The 10,295-nt window shown below is 44.4% G+C and overlaps 1 protein-coding gene across 2 annotated transcripts in view; it reads right to left on the reverse strand.

Moving 5' to 3' along the window:
- Positions 1-2,602, reverse strand: part of ITPK1 (inositol-tetrakisphosphate 1-kinase) — a 125,739-nt gene extending 123,137 nt beyond the window's left edge. The window contains exons 1-2 of one of the 2 annotated variants that reach the window (XM_068148809.1): positions 2,520-2,602; positions 1,971-2,143 (exon numbers count right to left, since the gene is read on the reverse strand). In XM_068148809.1, coding sequence (XP_068004910.1) covers positions 1,971-2,065 — 95 coding nt within the window. In that variant the 5' untranslated portion in view covers positions 2,066-2,143; positions 2,520-2,602. Of the gene's footprint in view, positions 1-1,970; positions 2,144-2,502 lie in introns of both variants that reach the window. The other variant, XM_068148808.1, reaches the window with a different exon arrangement.
- Positions 2,603-10,295: the final 7,693 nt, after the last annotated feature.

Here is a 10,295-nt window from a genome sequence, read left to right on the forward strand (position 1 = left end):
AATATTTCTGCTAACATGTATGTTAAGCCTGGCACCATTTTTTCTACAGCAACAAACTTAAACACACAGGCAACCAAAGAGATATTACACGTAAGTCCTTCAAATCTTTGCCTGTATGAATGCAGCTTCCCACTGGTGTCAATGGAAGTTACTAGGAAACAAAAGAGAGCATCCAAGGTATCAGCGACTGTACTGATCTTTAAACCAAACACTTAACTCACCTTTTACAGAAAGGCTAATATTAAACTTTTAAAAATATTAAAGCATGAGTGAACAGACATATCTATCCAATGCCTGCAAATGCTATTCAGAGTGAGTGCAGCCTGTGTGGAATGAGGTAGCCTCATTTTCATCAAAAAATTAGTGAAGTGTAGCAGGACACAGACTTTGGGGTTAACTTTCACAGCGTACAGTATACAAAGAAATTGCAGATTTGTGTTACGCAACACAAGTAAAGAATTTCTGAAATCGAGCAAACTGAAGCAAAGAATCTAGTCAAAAAGACAGACAAGGACAGTGAAGAACAGAAAGTCAGTTCTGGAGATTTCTAACCATAAGAATATCGAGAGTGAAGGACAAATCATTACAAAAAGCTTTTTATGCATTTTTTGAGATCAGCCTTTGCTTCTGGGCATGAAAAAGCATGTACCAAACCTCAAGCTCCTAAACCCGACATTTTTCTTAGGGTTATTAGAGGTCAAAGTGTATTTCTGAGTGTCACAAAACCCAATTGAAAATCTCTTAGGCAAGGTCAAAGCCTAGCATTATTCACCTAATTATTTTACTTGGAGAAGCACAGGAAATTTAAAAATGCATTAAAGCAGAATGTGTGGCCTTTTCTAGGCTTTAGGAAACTCTGGCAAGTTTTGCCGAAGTTTGACAGAGAACACAGAATGCCGAGAATACAAGCTGATGGAAAAGCTCCTGTCGCTTTCTCGAAATAGTTTTGTTTCCTCTGCCTCCATCTTCACAGAGAAGAGTAAGCGCTGCCAACATAAATTTCACAGGGACTGGTGTTTCTAGCACGACATGGTTTAATAAAATGTATTTGAAGCATTGTAAAATATATTCTGTAAAGTTTGAACAAACTTCACAGAAACCAGGAACATGGGTCATTGAGAATATTTTCAGTTGTCAAAATTTCATACACTTGTTACAAACATTATTAGACAGTAATAACTAAATGCTGTTATTCAGTATCAGAAGCTGTAACGTATATGTGTCACAAGATCCTGGACCCACCTGGAATTTATACTTCCACTTAAATAATAAAGTTGTGTAATAAAGTAGATATATTATCCTCTAAGCTATTCCGATAAAGTCTAATTACAGCTTATCAAACTAACTTTTACCTCTGGGACTGCAGAAAATAGATGCAGTTATACCACTTTCAGACATCTCATTCATCTCTCAAGTGAATACAGGCTCACTCAGGAGGTTGTATACCCTAATTTTATGTGGGTTTGCACCACATCAAGAAATTTTCAGTCATTTGACTCTTGCTAATAATAACTCAGTTTCAGCTCTGAATCTTAGTCTCATTTGGGAGTTTCATGAACCTTACTATTTTACTGGGAATACCAGAGACTTGAGAAGCAGTGACAGAAATGCCACCAAGCAGCAGACCAGGTCAGTGCCGGGCCCTCATGCACGCACACGATGCGCATCGCCCTGGCCCGAGCTTCCCGGGAGTGAGTTGCCCAGGTGAGCAGAAGGCAGACCTCAGCGGCGGCCCTGCGGGCGCAGAACAAGGCGCCTGGAAGAAGCTGGCCAGCCCTGACTCCCCTTGGTCTTGGCGAACAGAGCCAGCTATAGGAAATCACACACCGAGAACAAAACGCCCGACGGCCGCCGCAAACCACGGCCGAGCTCGGAGCGGCCCGGCCCCGGCCCCATCCCGGGGCCGCCGCCGCCGCCCCTCGGCCGCCGCCCCGGCGCTCCCCGCGGCACGGTGGGGGCCGCCTCCTTACCGGCACAGCTCGGCGAAGGCCTGGAAATTCAGCTTCCTGATCTTCTTCTCACTCAGCCAGTAGCCCACCCGCTTCCCTTTCAGAAAGGTCTGCATACTGACGGCCCGGAGAGGTGGCGACCGCCCCGCCAGGAAGGGTATAAGCCCACGGAGCAGCCCGGCGGCTTTAAGCAACTGCTTTAATAAGAGAAGAGAAAGGAAGATCAGTCGATTGCTCACAGAGGACTTCGGCACTACCTCCCCACCCGCCCGCGCTGCGCCGCGCCGCGCCGCTGTACCGAGCCAGGCGCAGCATCCGTCGCCGCCGGCGAGCGGGGTACAGCCCCCGACAGGCCTTCCCCACACCGGGCAGGCAGCTCACCGAGGCGTGCAGCAAAGGTGCCTCTGCCGGCAGGGAAGCCTCTAACCCCGCCAGCCTGCTGCCAGCCGTGGCGCGGCCAGCCGAGCAGGCATGCCGCCTCTGCTGCTCGCCGAGCGGCAACTGCCGGCGCACGCCACCTCCCCTCTCCCAGGCCACCACCACCCACACAGACCCCGCCGCCGAGCTCGCCTCTGTGCCCGTCCGCCGCTGCTGCTGCTGCTGCTGCTGCGCGGCCGCGGTGCTGCTGCAGCCGCTCAGCTCCCCATTTGCCCGCTATTCGCAGCCGCCTCCACTTCCTCCTCCTCCTCCAGCTCGTCTCCTCCTCTCCCTGCTCCCAGCCCACAGCACAGGGGCGGGCGAGTGGGTGGGCGAGCAACGACAGGACACACCCGCCGCGCCGTGGCCCCGCTCTTATGGAGGGGCCTCGCCCGCCCTGCGGGCACGGCGCCCGTCTGCCACCCCGCCGCCAGCAGGGGGCAAGCGGAGCCGCACCGCCCTGGCTCAGCTGGCGGAGGGTGGTGCCAGCGCGGCTCCGGCCCCGCCGAGGACACGCGTGGTTGGGCCGCCCTCGCCGCTTTCTGCTATGCATCTCTCCACTGCAGTCGGCACCGCTTGGGGGCATCCTTCTGTCCCTCCCAAAGCCGCTACTGGGCGGAGGGCCGAGGGTCTGCCAGCTGAGGTGAGCCGTGCCTCTGCCTTGCCCAGAAAAGGGGAAAAAAAAGTGGGAAGGGCTGTCAGCAGTAAAATTCAGGAAACTATTGTGCCCGGCTTCTAGGCGACAGCGGGTGGCAGCTCCAGGGCCCAGCACTCGGCGCCGCGGTGGAGGCCAGGGACCATGCCTTCTCTCCTGAAGGGGCTCTCTGCGCCGCGCTTGCCTTCAACCGACCCCTAGTGCCTGGGCCAGCCCTGACTCGCTTCTCCAGGCTGCTGGGCAGGGCGCCGGAAGGGTGCTGGCGCAAACCCCGCCGTACTTGTCGGGACTTCGGGGCATCCAGTGCGCGCTGGGAGCCAGGCCCGCCGGTGGGACATGTAATTTTGATTCCCAAAGGAAAAATAGATTTTACAGCTACTTACATTTCCTATTAGCGCTACTAAAACCAGTTATTCAATATAAAAGTGTATGTCTTCCACAGAAAAAAAATGTTCCGGTAAATAGGAGTTTTTGGTGTAAACCGGTCAACCTTCTTCTAGCATTTGGAAGTATCTGTGAGGATTGAACAGAACTTTCAGTAATAGCGCTTTCTTATTTAACTACTTCCCCCCTCCATTCACCCCCCTCCCCCTTTTTTTCCTCTCCAGGAGGCAGAAGGCAGGCAATGCCAGCGTGAGCCATCACTCTGGTTTTTGGGTTGTGCATTCCTAAATACCAAGGCAGCTGTTCTGTGCTTCATTTCAGAGGAAGAATGTTTCAGTCTAAAATTATTGTGGTATCTCACAGCGCAAGTGTAACGTTCCCATCTTTGTTTCTCTTCTTCATGAGTATCCTGCAGCCTGAACATTTTTCTCTGCCTCTTTGAAAATGGAATAATTACATCTTTCATAGAGTGGTGGGCAGTACCTGCAATTCTAAACTGAGACACAGATGGTAGAGGTATGACAATACAGTCTGTGAACCAGGCTTGGAGCCCCAGTACAGCTGAAACCGTTCAGTGAAATCTGCTGACTCACAGTGTCATGACAAATGCAGTTTAATAACTTCAGCAGAGTACTGGAAAAGTAGTAGAAGCATCCATTCAAAGGAAAGAAGGTGGGAAGCATTAAGAAATATGAAAGGGGTCATTGACCTAGAGAGTAGATAGAGACCATTTCACATTCCTGTCATTATTTACATGATCAGTGTCATCCTAAACCAAGAGTCATCCTAAGTCATCCAAGAGTCATCCTAAGTCATCCTAAACCAAGAGTATATGAGAAAGTAGGCAGGGAGTGGAATTGTCTGCAAACAGCTTGTAGCAATGCTTTTAACAAATGTACATAATTGTACTTTTGCTCCATGGCCTTTGAGGAATAAATATGCTTATTTCTCTCCATCTTAAATTATTTGCCAGTGATATGTTATAACCTTTATTTTTCAGAGCACTTTTTTATCATATCCACACATTTTTGCACAGTTAATGTAACTAGAATTACCAAATGTATTTTGATAGCGCAATTCCTGGTGCAGAATGTTTTGCTGATTTAAACATTTCAGGAAAGCAATGGTGACTCCAGGAAAACTTGTAACCTAAAAAGGCCCAAATACAAGCCTTTATCAAATATTATAAAAATTAAGGGTTTTCTATTTTTAACTGTTTCATTTTGCTAAATTCAGTGGGGTTTTTCTTCCATCTGTCTTTTCATTGCACTTAGTTTGGACTTTATTAAAATTTCCATCAGTGTATTAAACTTAAAATCTGTATTTTCTTTAAGATCTTCTTTAAGAAATGTCACCATGTCAGCCCAATCTAAAACAGTCTGCAGAGACAGAACAATTTATTACCTTCTTTCCAGATATGGGAGAGCAGGTTTTTAAAGATGTTGAGCATTCTTGGCTCCAGTGGAAATGAAGCACAGGAGCTACAAAGGAGAAATTTGCCTTGTTCCAATACAGACAAATTTGAATGACAGGTTCAGTCTTAGGGAGGAAAAAGGATGGTAAATTCCTTTATTTTAAATTGCCTTCTCTTTTGACTCTTAACCCTTGAGCACTTCATCTGGTGCACCACTACACTGCATTTTGGTGCACAATGTTGCTAAATAACTTAGAACGTTCTGTTTATATTGCACAGGCAGTTCAGGCAATGCCAAACCGGTGACCACAAAAAGCCCCAGGGTAATGTTTACCCAGTTTCTGATCAGGAGCAAACTGACTATTCCAGTGGCTTTCTGTGGCCCAGTGTTGCAAGCAGCACCTCATTAGGTGCTTCATGCCAATTATGGAGGTGACGGTTGATTAAGATCTTGAGCCCTGCAGCAATCAGAACTGTCTTCCTCTTCATCTTCACTTCAGCTGCAGGTCAAAGCAGGTTTCCCTTGTTTAGCTGGAAACTCTCACATCTTGTCTTCTAACCCTCTCAACGAATGCAGGGGCTCCAAGAAGGCCGGACACATGGGAGTTCATTTCAGAATAAGATGAGACAACTTCATTCACTTCATTTGTTATCATAGTACAGATTCTCAGTGAAGGACTAAGAGCAATTTGATCAGTGCCTGGCAAAAGTCATAACCAGTTTTTTTTTTAAATGAGTGGAAAGAAGAAGGTGACATTATTTTCACTGCCTGGAATGTAAGGGGTTTTGGTTGATTGGTTTGGGTGGGTGTGGGGTTTTTGTGTTGTGGGGGGTTTTTGTTTGTTTGGGTTGGGTTTTTTTGTGTGGATGATGATGATTATTATTGTTGTTGTTGTTGTTATTGCAGCTTTTCAATGATAAACCAGTGAACGTTAGTACTGGGGATGAAAGTTCATTTTTAATTTTTGTGTTCAAAATCACAAAGGCTACCTCTAGGCAAGAGGCAAACTTCAAGCAGACGCTGTAGGGTTTCTGCAGTGAGTGGCTCGGGGGAGGGAGGCCCCTCTAGTGGCTGATGCAGGTCGACTTCGTTTCTCAGAACGACCCGTTGCCCATAGAGACTGCATACGAGGATTTGTCTCGCTGGAAATCAAACTGTCATTTTACAGCCAACTAAATCAGGCATTGCTGTTCAGAGAAGCAATCCCTCCAAAAACTGATGCTTGTTCTCACCTTCTGTCTTGCTCTTCTTTCCAACAGCCCACGTGCTCACATGGCTGTGTGTGAACAGGATGAGGGAGCTAGGAACTGAGCTTGACTAAACCTCAGAAGATTGACAAGTGTATGTTAGTCTTAATCCAAACCAATTTCTCAGGCTGTGTCACCATCTATAGTGGCACAAGGCAGCAAAGAGACTAGAAAGATGAGGCTAGACAAAGAAAGCACCAAGTTGCCTCTGTCGGCGATCCCATTTGGCAGTAGTGGCAAAGGGTGGTGAAAGCATGGTGTTCATCCATGTGACTACTCCCTTACCCACCTAACACCCTATGCAGTTTATGATGAATCATTTTGGTTTTATAGAGAAAAGAAGGATTAGTGAGGACTGGCTGACACTCATCAGTATTTCTGTGATCTTGTAGAGAGCAGAAGGCATTCAAACAGAGGGCTCACAAACCTTCCAAAAGCAGTTAACAATGATGCTTGGCAAATTACCAGATCTGTGTGAGCCAATGCAGTGCCATTCAGGCATTCCTGAGCTCTCACCAGCCCCAGCCGAGCACTGCTTAGATAGCTATGTAAGCTCATGTTCATCATTAAAAATAAACCATGGTTACCCTGATTTTAACTGCAAGGAAACCACCATTATGAGAAGGTATGTCTTACTTTATGTAAGCTAGCACAAAAGTTTGATTATCTTGAGCTCTGATTAATGTACATGCTACAGGAAAGTAAGAACGAACCTTGCTGACGAGTTTGCTCGCTTGGCTTGTGGCAATTTGGCTGCAGAGTATATGAACTCATAAGCCAAGGAAAGTATATCATCAGTGACCAAAGAATTTAAAACCACAAAAAACACATGGCCAAGGTGCAAAAGATTGAGAAGTCCTGTGCCAGCATAGTTATGAATTTAAACTGATTTACATTTGTTAGTCAAGTCCCAGGTATGGATACAGACTGCACTGCTATTCGTTGTTGTAGCTCTGTTGCCTGCTACATGGAAACAATGCTTTTGCAAACTCTTCAGATGCATGGAGAGATTTACTTACCTGACTGCTTCAGGATAGTTAAAATGATTCAAATTATATGTGCAACTATGTTCTCTGAAGAATTTGGGTGAGCTGACTGTGAATTAGATTTGGATTGAGACTTGGTTAAGGATTAAGCTGGACTGAGGTTTGCTCTACCTACAGTTTCATGCTAACAGAGTTACTCAGGTTATAGGTGGTAGGTTTTTTTATTCAGATAGTTTTAAGTACTTATGACAATTCAGGGAACATGCTTCCAGCAAAATTAGTCATCTTTCCACAAAACAATCCACCAGATATGTTTTGTGTTGCTGGAATGTATTATTTTTTAAAACAATGTAAACTAGTTATAAAATTATGAAATGTAAATGAGACTGACGTGAACATAAAAGTCTTATATAAAAAGTGACATGGACATGTATGAGTCCTAGCACTATTATCATGTATTTTGCTGCCTTACATCTGTCTTTGCCTTTTGTGTTAAGAACACATTGTTCCAGATGACCTAAAACACTTGTCCTCATTCCAGTGGTCCTCCATTTCCATGAGTTGTTTGTGGCTACAGTTGAACCTTTTAAACTGCTACAGCTTAGAAAACAGGAAAGATAAAAGTCCAATGTGGCCTGCAGTGCCACACCATTACTTGCACTTTCTTCTCATGCTTATGCCTCTGAAGATTGAGGACCCTTTTCCTGTTTTGTTTAAATGCTTCCTTAGAGTTCACTAAAAGTTCGCAGGCCACAAGCTTCAGAAAAACACCATACTTTCTGTTTCTGCATGATCACATCAGGAGACACTGGATTTTTTGCTCTCTGGGAGGGGCAGCAATTTTTATCTTTTCAGAAGATACCACAACGTGTAGACTTGAAAGTGCAAAATGAATATATGCAGAAAAGCATTTCCAAATCCCATACCAATACTATTCCAAAGCCAACTAATACTAGCATTTTAGATAAAAGAAACCAAAACCAATCCATCTAATAGTATCTTCAGCATATGATCACGTTGTAGAAGGACAGACCCCATTTCTGCTTGTGACTCACAGAGCAAACTCATGCTTTTATCAGCAAGGCTTAGAAATGTTTTTTGAAACAACCCTAATCCTAACCACAGGCAACTTCCTCTGGACAGCCAAGAGTTCTTTAATACATGCAACAGCTATTTGGAAGTTAACTAAAGACATTGAGAAAGCCCTGCTATGAGTTAGGTGCTGTTCCTTTTGTGCTTGCAAACCCTTCATACTTAAGAATCGGTGATGAATTGACTTGACTCCTACTTACTACTGTACTGGAGACAGGAGTAGTACCTTTCTTGCTCCACTAGTCATCTCTGTCCTTGGCTTTTTCCCACTCAGTGCATTTCAAAACATTATCCAATCTCAATACTCAATGACCAAAAGAAGCATTTTTTCTTCTTGCTGAAATATAGAATAGAATAGAATAGGAATAGAATAGGAATAGAATAGGAATAAAATAGAATAGAATAGGAATAGAATAGAATTGGAATAGAATAGAATTGGAATAGAATAGAATTGGAATAGAATAGAATTGGAATAGAATAGAATTGGAATAGAATAGAATAGACCAGACCAGGTTGGAAGAGACCTTCAAGATCATCATGTCCAAACCTCAGTTTTCTGATGGGGCCTCTGAACAAAGCTTTTCACATGGATAGAAAATGTGAAATAACCCATGCCTATGAAGATTCCTACTGTTTGGTAAGGGGTGAGCTCACATTGTACCTTTTCCTTCTATCAGGACACAGTTTCCATTACCTGTCTGCCAACTGTTCCAACAAATACAGGACTTCAATGTCTGAAAGACTATCCTTCTATGTAACTTTTTTTTTACAATTGTGCCACAAATCTGAGTCCATACATGCTTCCTTTTTTATTTATTATTTGGAAAAACAAGCTAAACTCATCAGATGGGGGACAGACTAGAAGAATGCCCTCTTTAACCCTCCACACTTTGTGGAGTGCTTATTTCTTCACCATTTGCACTAAGCTTATGAAGGAGAAAATAGAAAGGGAGACAAGCATTGTAAAACAAAGGAAAGAATGCATTCCACCATTTAGACAGAAGAGGCCTCAGGCCATGCCAAGGAGCTGTCATCAAAGGGTTTGAGCCACGAGGCAAAGAAGAGGCCTTGTGGCAAAGGGTACCAGACATGGCACTGAGGCAGACAAGCTCTCCAAAGAACACAGCTGCTTTGTTTTCACATTCTGTGTTCTAGCTTGTGCTGTCTTTTGGTACTGTCAGATCAAAAATGGGTTTGTATGGGTTTGTATCGCTTGGAAGTTGTGCTCTTGAGAAGAAATTCAGTTGGGCACAATTCTCCCCAATAGCATAATAATTCTAATAATAGACATTCATAAGTGCATATGCCTTTTATGTCATGGGGTTTATTTACATTATTGCTGTTCACTGGGTAACATAGCTTCCTGCTCCACAATCCTGCTCTGCAACCCTGGATCCCTGATGCACAGGAAATTTTTGTATAGGCAAGCATCTTGTTTGTCAAAATAAAGTCAAAATAACTTGACAGTCTTTCTTGGCTCTCTCCTCAGCCTTCACTAAATGCTGTCCCCTACTTTCACATGCAGTGTGCAAAGCACAGCAACATTTCTAACACAATAAATCTTCCTCACAAACCTCCATCTCTGTTATCATACCTCCACCAATTTTTTAAATCTCACAAACCCATATGCTGGAGTTCTCTCTAGTGGTTTCATAAGCCAGAAAAGTAGAAATTAGCTCAGATACCTTGAAAGCAAAATTGATAGTGGTTTCAGGCAAAACTTTGGTTACACTGCAACAAAGAAAGAAGTTCCTAGAGGAATTGACCACAATTTGTAGGGCCTCTTTTGAAGGTGACAAAGCCTGAAGTGGAGGAGAATAAGATGGGTCTTGGCAAAGGATCTACTCATTTTTGAGAGAATTCAAAGATGAATTCTTGTTATAATCCCCACTTGCTATCAATCACAACAGCTGGGAAAAGGAGAGCTTTCAAGTGTCACAGACTTTTCTACATCTGTGGATGTTGGCCTTTCAGTTGAGCTGACAGCTCTCAGTGCACACTTGAATGAGGTGCTCTCCAGGTCTGACACTAGGATTAACCATCAGGTACTTCTGTCATTCAGCCTTGCTCTGACAGACTATCCATTGCCTTGGACAAGTCTGTTACTCATCCAGGCTCAGATTTTCTTTCTGTAGGTACTGTGAAGAGTA

Source organism: Melanerpes formicivorus, unplaced genomic scaffold (assembly GCF_026170545.1).
Source record: "Melanerpes formicivorus ecotype bairdi unplaced genomic scaffold, bMelFor1.0.p_v2 SCAF_17, whole genome shotgun sequence".
NCBI lineage: Eukaryota > Metazoa > Chordata > Aves > Piciformes > Picidae > Melanerpes > Melanerpes formicivorus.